Consider the following 17,082-nt stretch of genomic DNA (forward strand, 5'->3'; position numbering starts at 1 on the left):
GCACTAATGTATAATAAAATAATACAATACAATAAAAATACCTGACAGTATCTTTAAGACATTCTTTGGATTTCTAGGAGGAAAAGATTTTTACACGTTTTGATCTTGTGTAAATTCAAATGCAGCCCTGGCCTGACAGTCTGAGTACTGAAATATTTGATAAGAAAAATTTCTCCTAGGAAATTACAGCAGAGAGTTACTTTTGGAGAGTTAGGAACAAGATAGCAGTGCGGATGGTTCCTGACTGTTGTTGGATTTTGTGAGCTAAATAGAAGAGACCAAAGCACAGGGCAGTACATCATACAAGTCGTGTTCTTTACAGATTGGCTTTCATGCATGTCCAAAGACAGTGGTACCTATTTAATTAAAGGATGTTAGTTGTAGGAGATTTTATAACAGTCTAAGTTGCTCAAACATTTGGTTTGGGTTAATGTCTCAGGAAGACTACTGGTACTTCTGAGCGTTTAAATTCATGGGCAGGGAAGTGAAGGCAGAGGGAAAAAAATCCATTAAATTCCTGGAAATTTTCATTAACTGAAAGTTTTTTGTGTATACACTCACCTGTATTCTTGGTCAGAATGAGCCATCTGTGCATCCAGAGCTGCTCACTATTCTCTATTTGACAGCTTGCCCCTTGTTGTGAATATTTTTTTCCACTTTCTGCCTCTGTTGAGGGGCTTTTAAAAGTCTTTTTGTTAGTATCGTGCAACATTTTCCAGTATACCATGGAAGGTTCGCAATGTCACTAGATGCTAGTAGCAAAACTAGTAGAAGCGTATAGTGAGAAAAATTCTAGACCTATATTTTATGCTTAAAATGTTCTAACACTTCTTCCAGATAGGCTTTTTTTGGGCATACTGGAACTGAAATATTTCCCGTAACTGTAGCAGAAATGACGTTAAAAAACAAAAATCCAACAAAACTATCTCTTTTAACAATGGCCTGTGGTATTGCTCATGGTGCTGCTCAGCGGGTTCTCAAAAATGCATGTGCTAAGTATGTATGTGTTATAACTCATTAATCTGAAAACTAATAGGAAACAGTTGGGAGAAGCCATCAGTGTCTTTCATTGTAACATTTAAATAAGTAATTCAAATATTGCTTTGTGTACCAGGCTTTTTGGACTAGAAAATTCCATCTTATAATTTACCATTGTAATTTAGCACAAGCACTGGAAAAAGCATTTGGAAATGAAGCTATTTTAATGAGCTTATTTTGAGTTAAAAAAATAAATAGTGACATGGCTTGGTGCATTATGTTTCCAAGTACCTGCAATTTTATAAGACATAGATCTTAAAACAACTTCTGTGGCCATTATCTATGTGGAAAAGTCATCAGAGGCAAACTGAAACTGGCCTTGAGGTGTCATGTCAAGAAATTGAAGGCTAAAATCCTATTGAAGCAAAAGCTTAATGACCAGGTATTTGAGTTTTCTAATACTAATTTTATAATATTTAAATTCTTTCAAAAAATGTAACTTTACTGATTTCAGTTTTTTAAATTCTTTCTTAGGTGTTTTAGCAAGATGATAATGATTTTGGATCAATTACACCTTTTCTTATGTCCTTATGTTGGTTTTGGTGATGTTTTAATTTGAAATGTGTCTGCCTGATTGAAGTTTGACTGTATTTGAAATGTGAACAGTATATTCATTAATAGATCCAAGAGGGTCTGAGAGGAGGGGGGCTCTATATTGGTGTTTCAAACTTCTCCATATGATCTGGGCAGAGACTGACCTGTTAAGGTTCTCTTTTTATGTGATAATTCTTACTGGCCACATATCTTAGTGAAAGTTATGGTGGCATCACGTCTGGAAAGAGACATGCTGTCATTGAGAGTTCTAATCACTAAAATGCTTTTTAATTCTACTGTATTCCTGGTAAAACGGGTATGATTTATACGTGATTTATAAATGTGCATATCAGTGTAAGGCTGCCTGTGAACTGCTGTTGCCCTGTTTTTTTCCTGAAGCTTCAAAATCCTAGGTATCTGTTTTCAGTGCTTTCAGACAGTTTCTGAGCATGAGCTAGTGTTGCCATTTTTTCTGTACTATTCCATGTGAGATCCTTGTGAAAGTCATCATGCACCAAACCTGCAGAATCTGACCCCAGTACCCCCAAACTTTTTTTTTTTTACCCCTACATTTTTTTTACACCTGCCGTTCTTTCCTCCTCTGAAAAGGACTTAAACCTCGTGAGGTGTAGGTGAAATAAGGACGGAGGAGTGAAGAGCTAACTTAATTATTAGCAGTGGTGCTCTCAAGCCCGTTGTGCTTCTGGCTTTGCAGTACTACGCTTCTGAAAATCAAAATTTTTGCCAGAACATGTATGTTTTCTAAGCTCTGGGCCATGGGCTTTCCCTTGGTAGCCATCCCCCTCAAGGGCTTTTAGGTAGCAGATAAAAGCTGTGCCAAGATAAAGGAGTTTGAGTGCTGCTTCTAATGTTGAAGTACTTGGATGATTCATGCTTTGCTGAGAATACGGGAGCAGATTTAACTGGATTCTCTGTTGTTAAGAGATTTGGTACTGCCTCTTGAATCCTGGCTCATGCTTCTTTTCAGCAGTCCTTGATTTCTCAAGTCACTGTAAGCCTTGCTTCTCCAGGGGTTTTGCTCTTGTCTGGGGTGGGGGAGGATGGACAGGAATTTTGGAGATAGTGAGAGTGCTTTAAGTAATGATGACAAGCCTTCATCTCTAGCTGAGAACTTCATGAAGATGTCAGAGATCTTATAAATGTCTGTGGAAGCATTGTAGTTCTGTTGCATATTCTTATGCCTTTTTATTAAATAAGAACTCTTAAGTACAACTAATTTCAACCCATTTCATTAAATATAAAATTGTATAGTATTTTTCTGGTAAACTCAATCTGAGTTTTCAGTTAATTGATAAAATACACATTAAAAATAATGTCTCGCATGCCCAAGTAACTTCTGACCTTTGCTTAAACTTCAGCCAGTCACATGGCATATGTAAATATAAAATGGAAAGAAATTTAAAATTATATATTGATTTCAATACTTGAATGAGAAGAATTCTTTAATGGATAATGAAATCAGTAATAGGGCAGTGTGGGAATTGTACTACCCCATACAGATACTTCATTCAGTAACGTACAGAGTAGTCTTCCAAGCATCTGACAGAAGAAATGACAACCTGAATTTTCTAGGGTATGTGAGAACAGAGCTCTGATGGAATTAATCTACCCAGCTCTGCTCTCCACTGCTGCAATCATTAGAGCTGCCACTTGGGAACAGAGGGCTTCTGCGAGAAAGTCTCTTGACCTTTGAATATACTCCCAATGACATGTTGAGCCGGAGGCCACAAAGACAAAAGTGGGAAGTTTATGCAGCAATATATAACTTTAAAGAACATTAAGTTGTCATTGCTGCTTTGATCTGTGATAGAGTATACTTTGATAAAACTCAGATAAAGGGCTTCAGGCTGTAGCATCAAAACAATGCATTCTGTTCCTTTTGGTTTGAAAAATCTATTTCTACAGTTGTTTTTAAAAAGGGAATGTGCTTGAGAGAACTGATTAGACTTGGCACGCAGACCTAAATAATGAAGGCCAAATAGAATTATTTGGGGTTTATGTTTTGATTGTTTGAAAACTTGGGTTGGAGATTTATGGAGAATACTTGTTGTCACGCAGTTGTATACCACAGAAAAAAATAACTGCAAGTGGCCACAGTTTGGTTTGAATTCAGTAATTAGTCCATTTGTGGTATTTGTTTTATGTGAGTTTATTGACTGCATAGCAGAGGAGAGGAAGGAGTGGAGTGTCTTCGGTTACTTTTGGTCAGTCTTATTCCTGTGGAGTTGAATCTAAGATGCACAAAAGCAGACTACCAGGAATTTAATTTCGTAATCCTGTCTTGTAGTCTTGCTCTGAGTGTTTGAAGGCATTAGTTATATAAATGTATCTGAAAATCCATAGAGACTATAAAAAGGAGCATTCGTATTAGCTTTAGTTTTTTGTGTTACCTGCATGGGCTCTGAAGTTCTGCAGATCATTACTGCATTCATAGCTCTGGCAAAGCCCCTCCCGCTCCCCAGATTCTTGGTGGCATCTTTGGTCATCTTCCTAACTGAGAAGCTGTGGTGCTTCAGTGCTTATCTGGCTGATTTGCTGTACAACTGTCTTCAATACTGTGGAAAATGAATGTAATCACTGTTGCATTTATGGTAGAATGCTTAGATCTATGTTAATGTCTTGATGGTGGAGGTGTTTGCTTTTGTGCTTTGAAAAAAAAAACTAACTCAAAAAAATCTTTAAGATTTTCCAACTTTATTTTTACATAGGAAAAGAACTGCATTAAAATAAAATTCATCTAAGTTACTGTTAACTCTTTTTGAGGTGTCGTTCATTCCCCTCCTTTTGGAAGGTCTGCCATCAACATGCTGAATCCTCTACCAAGAGCACAGCAAAGCCGCCCTCTTGGAATTTGATACAGGATTATTTTCCATGTTATGGCTGGCAACAGTCGCTTTCTGAGCAATGTACCTTGGGGATGTCATGAGGTGGATTCTCCTTCTTGCACAATGCATGTATTAGCCTGTTTTTACTTTTATACAAGGGAGAATAGGGGACTCCTAATAAGCTTTTTGTAAGTTGATTACAGAAATCATCGCTTATTATTGAGATTTAACATATTCCAAGAAATTAACCCAAACGTGAGTGATCGCATAGTACCTAACGTTAGACTAGCTTCCCAAGTTAAGGAGTTTCAGGGAAAGCTGCTTGGTATAACCCATCTGTCAGCACTGAATTCTTCCGCTGTGGATGCTGATAGGAAAGATCTGAATTTACTGGTTGCCTGGTTCAAGACACATGTGAGATATATATATATGTATATGAAAGTTCACTTCTGGAACATCAGAACAGATGCCCTTTAAAATTTTTGTAAAAGTCTTTGTTTTAGAACAGTTACCCAAAAGTACAACTGAACTTAAAGGGAGTCTTAAGATGCTCAGAGACTCTCTCATAAATGTTTGATAATTGCTGTTCACATGGGTGAAGACAGATGTGTACTGACAAGGCTGAGACTAAGCCTCCAAGTTGGAGAGATGGATGTGTGCTGAAAAAGATGTGTTTCATACACGAATGGTGTGTGTGTTTCTGTAGTATGATACTTCTTTAATACAGACAGTCTGTTCAATAGTGTTTAGTCAGGCTTTCAAAGAGCCTCAGCTTTGAACAGATATTAAGCCACGGGTCTTTTTTCTCTGAAATTTTTCATCTGTAAATGTGAAAAAGGAAATGGTAGTGGTAGCTGCTTTGCAAATTCCAGGTTTACCTTAGAAATGCCTTACCAATTTCAGTATGCCCTACTGCTGAACAGCCCTAACTCTGTGTTGATGCACTGACTTATTTTAGGAGGGTCCTCAGCAAAGAACTAAGCCATGCAAGCAGCTTTCAAGAGGATTGTGTCCATGCTTACTGCCTTTACCGATATTGGTTTAAAATAAACAAATAAATGGTAGAAACTGCAGTTAATTGTATCCTTGGTGACTGTAACAAGGTTGGTAAAAGATACAGTGTGAATCTGCTGCCACAGCACAGGCTGCAAGCTTCTTCACAAACTCAGTAGTTGTTAGTCCATAGAGCCTATTAAGCTAATTAGTTTTCAGATGAAAGTTACCTGTTAGCTGAACTAAAATATCTTGCTACTCATTTTTCATGTAAAACCTCATACTAATTTGAAATAGCGATTCTCTTCTGTTGCACCAAATAAATTCTTGTGACAGGAAAAAATTAGATCTTGGAAGTTTTTGTGATTTTTAGGGTTGGATATTATAAGTTAATTTATTTTCCCCTTAAACTCTTAAGTCTTTCTTCCGAAAGTTCTCTATGAATGTGCTTTTGTTTCTTTGGTTCCCTTGTTTTTTTTCTTTCCCTAAGCTCTCTAACGTATGTACAGTGATTATCTGTGTTAACGGGTAGTTGATTTTACTTGTGCATTAAGCAAACACAATTTGCTAGTAGGACTTGAGTGCTCAGGGAAGCTTGCAGAACAAAGTCATTCAGTCTTTGAAAGTGAACAAACACAAATTGTTAGTGCTGTGGAACAGAAGAATTTTATAATGTATTGATTTCTATTTTGACCTTCCTAGCCAAATATAATTTTCTTTTATATGTACCACTGTGAGAGAGTTTAAATACTACTTGTTATTGACATCCTTGTTTCTACTTCACTAATCTAGTAAATAAACTGAGGCAAAATAAAATGCATCATTTACTGACACTAAATCTAAATGGAAAAAGCTTTTAAAGAGAATGTGTAGAACTGGGGGTATTATGTGAGATTAACTTTACTGTGGTTCATGTCACACACCCAGAGTTTGGTACCTGTATTTCCATTATCTTCATTTCATTGCAGTGGTATTTAAAATAAAGACCCATGTTGGACTTAGCATTGTCCAAATCTGCATTAAATTGTCATTCTTTATTGAAGGCTTTGATACAAAGCAACTGCAAGGATACCCCAGCTGGTAATTATTTAATGTTTGAGAGCTTTGTGAGGTAAAACTGCTTATTTGTGTTGCTAAAAGAGTGCAATTTGGAATCACTGAGTGAGGAGTTTGGAGTATAATTGCAAACCTGATTTGTCTACCTTGTGCTGATTTGAAACACTAAGCAGCAGTACCTTTCTCTGATTAAGATACAGCTTGCAGTTGCTCTCAGCAGTTTGAAAATCAGGACAATGCTAGTGGTGTTTTAAGTCAGATGTCTTCTTTTTGGTGATCATAGTAGTTAGAATCTGTTAGTAGCTGGTCCATGCCATTTTCTCAGTAGTAACCACATCATTGTGGTAGCTCCTGCCTGCCCTTCTCAGCTGGTGAATTAGCCAGTCTGCTGGGTGGCCACACAGACAGTGCTCCACACAAATGAGCTGGGCAAGTGTGGACAAGCCAGAGAAGCTCCTGTTACCACTGCTAGAGAAGGCATTTGAATCCATGGCTAACATTTGAGAAGGATGCACCTCTACTATATAGGAATCTTTCCTTTGAGTGTCTAGCCAGTCCCTCCCCTGTAATTACTGTTGCAGTTTTTGGTAACTTGCAGTGACCTGGAGGAACTCTTATTTTCATAGGACTTCAGTTAGAATAATGGAAGCCTAGAAGTGTTTGGATTGGAAGGGACCTTAATGCCCATCCAGTTCCAACCCCTTGTCATGGGCAGGGATGCCTCCCACTGGATGAGGTTGCTCAAAGTCCCTTTGAACCTGGCCTTCAATACCTCCAGGAGGAGGGCATCTGCAGCTTCTCTGCACAACCTGTGCCACTGCCTCGCCATGGTCACAGGAGAACATTTCTTCCTAAGATTTCATCTAAATCTCCTCTCTTCCAGCTTAAAACCATTCTCCCTCATCCTGTCTGTGAACTCCCTGATAATGAGCGCCTCACTAGCTTTCCTGTTGGCCCCCTTTAAGTACTAGAGGGCTGCTCTAAGGTCTCCCTGGAGCCTTCTATTCTCCAGGCTGAACAACCTCAACTCTCAGCCTGTCCTTGTATGGCAAGTGCTCAGCCCTCTGATCATCTTCACGGCCTCCTCTGGACTCTTTCTGACAGATCCATGTCCTTCCTGTGCTGAGGACTCCAGAACTGAACACAGGGCTCCAGGTGAGGTCTTAAGAGAGCAGAGTAGAGGGACAGAATCTCTTCCCTTGACCTACTGGGTCTATTCTTCTGATGCAGCCTAGGATACTGTTGGCCTTCTGGGTTGTGAGTGCACATTGCCGTCTCATGCTGAACTTCTCATCCACCAGCACTCCCAAGTCCTTCTCTTCAGTGCTGCCCTGAATCCGTTCTCCACCCAAGCAGTATTTGTGCTTGGGATTGCCCGGACCCAGGTGCAGGACCTTGCACTTGACCTTGCACAGGCCCACCTCTCCAATCTGTCAAAGTCCCTCTGGATGGCGTGATACCCTTTCCCTTCAGCATGTTGATGGCACCACACAGTGTGGCGTCACCAACAGACTTGCACTCAATCCCACTGTCCATATCTCCAACAAAGATTCTATAGAATAGTCACTTCACTCCTGTAAGCATGGTTCCAAACTGAAGATGTTCCTTTGATTACTTTCCTTTCTCTCATCCCACTCAAATTTGTAGTTGTATTTTTTTTCTTATGGGGACAGGGTTTACCTTCAGGGAAGAGGGTTCTTTGGTATCTCCCAATAGTGAGATAAGTGAGCTTATCTTGGTTTGATATCACGTAATATGTTCCTGATGAAAATCTAACCTGGACCTATTGCTTTCATTATGCATTTAGTTACTTTTTGGAGGGGAAGAAAAAAAAAAACCCACCAATCTTAAGAAAAAGAAGAATAATGTGTCTGTTTCCAGTTGGTTGGAAACAGTTGATAGCAACAGTCACAACAGACAGGTTTTGCTTGGATTATTTAGACACTAGAGTAGTAACGGGTTAGGAGCTACTAATCTGTGTCTGTCAGAGAGACCAGTTCATTATGTGGATCTGATATTTTTTCTTTGAAGAAGAACAAAGGAAAAGGCTGTCCCAGAATTTATAGCCAGGACTGGCCTTGTCTGTGTGGCTTCCTGAGCCATCCTTAATCTCTCCGTAGGATCCTCATTTTGTTTGCCTTAGCTTTAAGTGATTATTGGTTTGTTGTACTTAAAGCAGGGCACTTAAGACATCTTTAGCTGGCCAGCAGCTTGAGTTCAAATCATTAGCTCTTTATTTTATACAGAGTTTTTCTGGCAGGCTTTTTCTCCCCCTTTCCACCTATTGGTATTAGTGCAGTGAATTGTAGGCAATGTGTAGGTGTAGAGATGGCAAGACACAAACAAAAAAAACCGAAACGTAACAGGTCTCATGCTTTATTCATGTCACATTTGTTTATGTTCATACCACCCAGAAAAAGGAAAACAGCTGTTCCTCAAAGGATAAACAGCAGCAAAACTACATCACTTCCTAAATAAGAGACTTTCCCATAGATGCTTGAAGAATTTTTCATGCAATATGCTTGACCAAGTACCATACTGTCTTTTCACCCTTCACTTTGCCTCCTCTACCTGAAATTTTGGACATCATTTAACAAAACCATAGAATAATATTAATATATGAATTTCACATCTATTACTTATTTGTGTGGCAATAGTACCTTGTTCTGGGGCAGTAAAGTACTGGACAGAGTATACTACAAAATGAAAGGATAGGTTGTCTTCTAAAAAAAATAACCCAAACAAACAAAAATCCAAAACTAAACTAAGAAAACAGCAAACCTGATAATTTCATGGCCTTGAGTTACCTTTGTGCATAAACAATTTTTTCACCCACCTTTTCCACTTTTATCATGTATGTTCATTTCTGGTATTTTTATCATCTGACTTCTGTTTTCATTGAGACTATCCCATTATGGAAGAAAATTGAATTCCAAACCTGCTTGTTGAAAGCATTAGGATATGGAGACTTTTTGAAGTTGAAGGATGACATGTGAAAAAATAATACATTACATGAAAGGACTTGGGAAGGCATTTGTCTTAAAGAATTTAAGTGGATGCATAGACTTAACTCTTGTGGCTGCTGCTTTTGGTGTTGTGCTGAATCCCGAAAAGTGTGCCTGCCCTAATAACTTCCTGCCTGAGAAGTTTTGTCTTGACTTGAAAATGGATTTACTTCTGTGGATGATTTGTGGCTGTGGTTCACAAACAGCCAGGTAGACTCAAAATATGATAGCAGTACATTGAGGGGAAATGTGGAGTACAACCATGTAATTACTCTGGACCTGTGCTCTCTGTCTGGAACTCCAGTGCAGATGCTGAGGAACGCAGACCACACTGGACCCATGAAATACAGGAGGCCACCAGTTTTGTTAATTTAAGTTTAATTGTGGTAAAAGATAGGGAACCACTGACCTTTAGAAGAGTATGACTTAATGAGACCCTCATTCCTGATGTCTGTTTCCAAACATGTTTAGCTGAACTAAAATTACTGTTCAGCAAGATTGGATTTCAGAAAGCCACTTTTCTCATCTTAGCTTATGAATAATGGTACAAAATAAATAGGGTTTGGTACTAAATCGGCATGTGACATTTAGCAAGGATGAGAAAGAAAGATTCTATCTGGGTATGTTGAGAGAAGTATGTATTTTTCACTGGGTTGTGGGGTTTGCCTAATTCTGAAGTGTTTTGGAGGGGAGTCAGTGTAGTTCATGGCTAAAGTAGGTGAAACTGGGAATTGGGGACGTCTTTGAGGGGTATTGCTTACAAGGCTATGTTAATTCATAGACAATCCTGCCCTAGAAAAATCTTTCCCCCTATTCTTTCCAGTCACAGTATTTTTGTGAAATGCAACCATATGTATTTCTTTAAAAAGAATATCAGCTGGTATATAGGGGCTTTTCTTTTTCATAGACATTTTATGGGTTTGAAGTAATATTCAGCACCTTATTTAAAAATGGGTTATTCATGAAATAATTGCTGCAGTATCACAAAATCTCTTCCAATCCCTCTTCTTTTTTTTTTCTCAAAACATTGGGTATGTATTAGCCTAGATGGGGAAAATACAAGGGAAAAATAATCTTCATGTCTGTCAGGCTTCAGAAACAGAACATTTTTCAAGATTTCTCATGTGTCTTTTACTTTCTCAGTAAAAGATATGCATACAGCAATGTCAAAATGTAAATGTGATTCCATTTACCTTCTTCTTTCTTTGTCCTTACATCTAAGGATACCAATTTTCAGTTATGGTCAAACTTCCTTGTTTGAAGATGGCACAGGTCTGTCGTAAGGGCCAATTTGTGCTAGGAAATTTAATTTTTACAGGCTATGAAATGTGAGCTATGTGGTAGGACAGTAAATGTAATGTTGTATTTAATAGGCTATTTAATTTGTTTTAACCATCATCTTAAAATCTAATTAAGTCCTCCTGAGGCACCCGAGAGCAGATCTAAAGGAGATCTTTTCCCTCGCACTCACGGTGATTAAACTTATGTTTCCTGTCCAATACAGTTTTAACCTGATAATAGTATCACATTTCCAACTCACAGGCATGTATAGACTTGCATTTTTTTCTAATGGGACAGGTTATAAGCTTTGCAAGAAAGAAAGACTTGAAACACCTTTTGCTCACTATTGCATGATTTTATAGGTCGAATAGAGAAATGCTTCTGGTACTCAGGTTCATGGAAGTTGATTAAAGCAGTATTTCAAGGGTGAAGTATGGTAGTCACTCTTGGCACCCTTCCTTTTCTGAAGTAACCAACTTTTTAGACCCCAGGGCAGAGAGAGATCACTGGGCATGTTAAGTCCAGTGTTTCACAATCACAGCCATCACAGTTCTTGATTCTGTAAGGAGTCGTAAGAATGTGTCCCTCTGGGTACAACAAGCTGGAAAGCATTACTCCATGGTGTGTAGCAAAGGCTTTTAGTGCAGAGTGCAGCCTTGGAATAGTGACATGCTGGGATTGCGGAGTGGATGGGAGGCAAGAGAGAAAATCACCCTCATGTTAGAGCCCTTTGGTAGCAGGGTGTTAGATGTAAATGTGTGTATGATAATAGCATGACCATCATTATTGCCTACAATACAAAGGTAAATCACATACTTCCTTGCTTCTAATGAAATGCTGGCTATGTAGAGAAATTGATTTATTTTCTTTGGTGGCTCCTTGCCCTTAGGTAGTGAACAAGAATATCCAGTCCCTCTCTTCCTTCACTGAAGGGTGACAACACATTTCTTATCCTGCTTATTTTCTTTCATTTTTTGTTCCACTTGAATCACTTAAGACAAAAAAGTTTTGCTCTTTTTCCTGTATGGTAGTTTGGTTCTCTTCCATGTTACCTGTACTTCAAATGACACCAAATGCAAACCTAGTGTTTTTTTACCAAGATACAAAATGGAAATTCTAAACAAAGTAGACTCTTGAGGAACACCACTACCAGTTAGGTTTTCTCCATCCCAATAATTTGCCATTGAGATGTGATACTCTTATGTTGCTATTAGCTGAGAAATTTCATCAAAGAAAGATAAGCCAGTGTAACATGATTTGCACTCGGAAAAATCCAGGTTACATTTTCAATCTGCTTTCTATTTATGTTCCTGTCATTGATTACTCTTGGTTGCTCTTCCCTCAGAGCAGTTGTTCTAAGATACTGAAGAGTGCTGAGTTCACGTTAACAGGGCTTTTTTGAACACAGGTTCTACATTTCTTCTCCAGCTCCAGGCTGCTATCCCAGAAAATGTCCTATTCATTGAAAAGCCTCGTTCCTGAGTTTGCAATTTTGATTTATAACCCATTTTTTTCTCTGTTCTGGGATGGAAATTTTTTAAGTAGCCTCATTTCATTTTAGTAATGGATGTAGTAATTTTCAGTGCTTTGTCCTTGTTCCCATGAGGTATCTGTCTCTGTCCTCATACACAGTGTTATTCTTACAGGAAAAAATGATGCATAAAGCTAACTTAGTATTTGGTCTGTCCTCCTCATATCTACCCCTTGTTGACACCAGTTCTTAATTTCCTGCTCTTTATTGTTGAGAAACCTTTTGTTCATTTGTAAGTTCCCGTTTTCTTGGCCTCTTGGCAGTTTTCATTTAAATCCTGCAGCCTGACCTCTAAGTGCCAGCACTCTTTGCTGATCAGTCCCTTTTTCCATTCCTTTTAGGTTCTCTACTCTCTCTTAATAACCTGCTTTGAGGTGCATTCTCATGCAGGTAGGTCTGTAGCCCTTTCCTGTCCCCTTTTTTTTCCTTCACTTGGATGGAAAGACTCGGATAACGTTCGGTTTAAAGTAAACTTCCATACACACAAATCCAACTGTGTATGTGTTTCATGTATCTTTTTATGAAATTTTGGGTTATGGCCCAACAGGGAAAGGTGGGATTGCTCTTGAAATGTAAAGAAAACTGTTAGTTATCTTTAACTTATGCTTCTGATGGGGCCTGTACCCCACAAGTTTAAGTAAGTTTGAATTGCCTTTGGCAATTACTGTATGTTGTATAGGCTGCTTACTTCCAGGTGGTTTTTATTTCCTCGTGTAAAACCATGGGAATTAATTTTAAAAACTGGCCTTTAAGCCACCTGACTCAAAAATAGGTTGGATTTTTTTGGCTGATGTTAGATGTTTATACAAATATAGTCAGTTTTCTTAGGTCAATAATTTTGGAAGTCTCCTGAAATTCTTTCAATATTTCACTTTCTTTTTTAGAAGACGAGGTATGCTGATGGTTTTTTTTCTGTGTTGAGCAACAATCCCATCTGGCAGTTTCTCTTGAAAACCCAAGTGCATAGGATGACCATTTCACTTGTCCCATTCTCCGAGTGGCTGGGAAAACTATTGCCATGAGCACAAAGGCTGCTTTTTGGAGTCATAGTAATCACTTCTGAATCTTCCTAACATCAAGGATGAAAAAGATGAATGAATTGCTCAAACACAGGCAGCTCTAGAATACAGTCTGAAGTATTCATGTGTACTTTTGTGGCACTGAAACCACCTTTGTAAGACTGTAGGCAGGACTGGATACGCACTTGTGTTGAAGTTTCTGTGAGGTAAGGTAGTGGGTGGATTTATAGTCTGTCAGCCACTTTGTGCGCCGTGAACACATTGGTACCATATGGCCATGCCACAGAGTTGCCCAGTTACGTGTGAATTCCTTCAGGTGGACATGGCTGAAACGCTTGGGTCCAAAAAATGAGACAGGAACATTTGGACTTGGGTCTTTCTGAGTTAGACGTTTAAGCAAAGCTACTGAGTGATTTTTTTCTGGCTTCTTATATCAAAATGAGGCTCAGTGCTCTGCCATGTTGATTTTGATAGTGTTAATCCTAGAGCTAATATAAATTATAAATTACAAATTTATGAATTTCATTTAAATATAATTGGAACTCCTCAATGTGCTTCAATGGTGAAGTACAATGCTTGCCTCTTTCTTATTCTTGGGAGATGAAGGCAGTGTGTGAAGAGAAGTCCCTATTTTCTGTGTTTGCCTGAAATCTCCAAAGTCTACCTTTTATCTGTCTTAGCGCTTGATGAGGTGATGGTGAGAGAGAGATTTGAAAGTCTTTCACTGTGGTTTTTAGCCAAGGCATCCTTCAGTATTAATGTTGCAGGATTTTTAAAGCCTGGATTATAGTACTTAGTAACTAAAAGCTTAAAAAAACTATTAATGGACTGTTTATATTTTGTGTTATTCCTCTTTATTGTTTTTCCTTTGCTTTAATGAGGTTGAAACCAATTTCGCGTCATTACTAAATGCCTGAGCATGTTCTTCAAAATGAGCTTTCAACACTATGGTGGGGAGACTGGGCATTATATCTTTAATCTGATGGCACTTCAAGTTGTTTGGTTTACTTCTTAACTTCACGGGGCGGTGGGTGTTTCTTTAACATATGGCACTATATGTTGAAAGTTGATGTTTACATCTGGTATCCATTGGAAGACTAAGGTAGAGGGGATGAAGTTTTGGGCAAGTATGTGTTTTTTGGATGAAGGATAAAGTGAGAATACTTTTATTTCCTCTTAGATTTGAAACATATCATTCTAGCAATGCCTTTGAAACTCTGCCAGCTTTGCCAACCGTAACATTTATGGGATTTTGGACCAAAACTGAATTAGAAAACTGGTTTTAGTGGCAGAGGAAAAGGTTAGCACATGAAAATAGCTAGGCCTATTATTGACTGCATGTGGTCAGTGGTTTGGCTGAATGTAGGTGGCTCTTTTCCTGTCACTGTTTTCAAGCATATGGCTTTGTTTGTCATGAATATAAAACTCTTTAAAAGTGAGTCCTACTTCAGTTCTTTTGCACAGTAATCTTTTACTATTTAGAATGATTATTTTGCTTTTACCATTCATTTTCAATGTTGTAGTAGACTAAAGTTTATGATTCCTGTTGACATCAAAACTAAGAGGTTTGAAGAATTTGGTCATTTGTGGATAGCAGCTGCTTCTGTCAGAAATATTTTATAAAAGGATGCCTATCCTGTGTTGATGATTCTTCACTGTAGTTAATGCTGGGATTGTTTGCAGTGGGCAGAAACTCTTTTTAAATGCACACACACATTTTGTTTAATTATTACTTTTGTGAAAATCTCTAATACTGAATAATAACTTCCCGTTTTTCATTTTCATGGTTTCAGACTCAAAAGTAATATTTATAGCAGTTTTTCCCAAGGTCAGCTGTAGATTTGCCATTTCTTTTGCCCGTTGTGTAGGAGGCAGCTTGAAATGAACCTGATGTTTTGTTTTCTTCTTTGCGTGTAGTGTACGACGTGCCACCTCAGAGCTCAGGGAAGAGTGAATTTTATAGTTCCTGCTGCAGAAAGAGCTATAGGGCACAACAGGTTTTGTTTAGCTTTAAGTTAAACAGTGTTACCCTATTTATATCTTTTTAAAAGAACCTGGGTGACAGAGCTGTAAATTGTGCAGATTGTGGATTGTGTAGGTTGTCTGATGTTTTCAGTTTAGAAAATTCTAGTGAATCTTCTTCTAGCAGCTATCAGATGCGAGAGCTGGTTTCATTCAGCCGAGAGCAAAGTACTTCTGGCTCTGCAAAATGCTGAGAACTGCAGTAGGAATCAGGGACACTGAGCACTTCTTGAGTTCTTTCCATTGCTGTAAGCTTAAAAACAGAGCAAAACTGTTTACAGTTTGCCCATAGCTTGGGAAAATGATTTATAGAATTTTGCAATTTTTAGAGTAAATGTAAAAGAGTAGCTAAATAAACAATGAGATAACCTGTAGAGCTGCTTAATATATTTGTCAGTCAGTCCTCAAAGAAGTCCATACTGGTCCCACAGGACAGACACAAAGAAAGTGAGGCTGCCTGTGTGATCACATCTTGCAGACTTTTAAGGACTTCATTTGTTACCCACATAAAAAAATGATAAAATGCTATGAAAAACATAAAATGTACTTTCAAAAATCTTAAAATGTTAAAAAAGACAATCTCTAGAAGCTGTAATTATTGCAACCATAAGTTAGAACTTATTGCAATATCTTCCTGCAATATACAAGTTACTAAAAAATCTTTTTTTCTAATTTAAACTAGGTCTTTTGAATTGTATTATGGAAACAGCTGTTGTTCCTAATCATGCTTATTGAAAGACTGTCACTAAGCAAGGAGTGATTTTAAGTCTCATTGCAAGAAAATCTTAAGTAAGGTAGATATAAGCATGGCATCCTCAAACGTTTAAAAATAGAATATATTAATTTGAATTTGCATGAATAAGAATATGCAAAACACAATAACAACAAGTTATGTGATATTACTTATTTTAGGCCGGGGGGGGTTGCTAGTTCTGTTTTAAGACCAGGAAACTGGATATTTATAGCAATAATAATGACAATTTAGGAATCTGCTGTCTTGAGAGATCTCATATTTAAATGTTTTGGCTAAAGTGTCAGGTCTGAATAGGGCTTGAAAGAACAATATCTGAAGAGAAAAACAGCACAGCTAACTGATGACTTTTGCTTTGGATCCATATGAGATGATTTTTTGTGGTCTTGTTTGTGAAAATTGTTATATTAATAATTCTCAATGCTTCCTGTTTGTGTTGCAGAGGTTGGAGACCTGAGGGAACTGCAAACGCTGGACATTTCAACCAATCGTTTGATAACGTTACCCGAAAGGCTGCATATGTGCCTTTCGCTGCAGTACTTGACTGCAGACCGGAACCACCTGTGGTACGTGCCCCGCCACTTGTGCCAGCTGCCCAGCCTCAATGAGCTCTCCATGGCTGGAAACCGCCTGGCCTTTCTGCCACTTGGTGAGTCACCACTGTCACTGGCGTGGGGGTTGGTCAGACCAGAGACAGGAAAACAAACTTTCCATCTCCAAAAAAAAAAAAGAAAAATGCAACAAATTATTTTAATTGATGCTGGTCCTTACAAACTCTGCTTATGGAGCTGTCACAGTCATCAAATTGTTGGAAAACATGTTAATAAAAAACAAAAAATGTAGGTTAAGGTTTCGTGTCTGTTTTAAAGCAATAGGTCAGCTATCAAGTTTGCTTTATTTTTAGCAAACTGAGGGGGAAAAGGCTTAAACAATGTTGTGTTTAAATATAGTACTATGTAATCTGAGTTCTACCACTTTGGGTAATGACCTGTTTCTGTTTGCTGGA

At 38.2% G+C, this 17,082-nt stretch overlaps 1 protein-coding gene across 2 annotated transcripts in view; it reads left to right on the forward strand.

Annotated features, from left to right (window-relative positions):
- Positions 1 to 17,082, forward strand: part of LRRC28 (leucine rich repeat containing 28) — a 49,843-nt gene that overhangs the window by 16,184 nt on the left and 16,577 nt on the right. The window contains exon 6 of one of the 2 annotated variants that reach the window (XM_069867153.1): positions 16,519 to 16,725. The exons of the other annotated variant lie outside the window; for it this stretch is intronic. Within the exon in view, the coding sequence (XP_069723254.1) occupies positions 16,519 to 16,725 (207 nt within the window). The remainder of the gene's footprint in view (positions 1 to 16,518; positions 16,726 to 17,082) is intronic. 2 annotated transcript variants of the gene reach the window in all.

The sequence above is a fragment of the Phaenicophaeus curvirostris genome, chromosome 12, assembly GCF_032191515.1.
Source record: "Phaenicophaeus curvirostris isolate KB17595 chromosome 12, BPBGC_Pcur_1.0, whole genome shotgun sequence".
Lineage (NCBI taxonomy): Eukaryota > Metazoa > Chordata > Aves > Cuculiformes > Cuculidae > Phaenicophaeus > Phaenicophaeus curvirostris.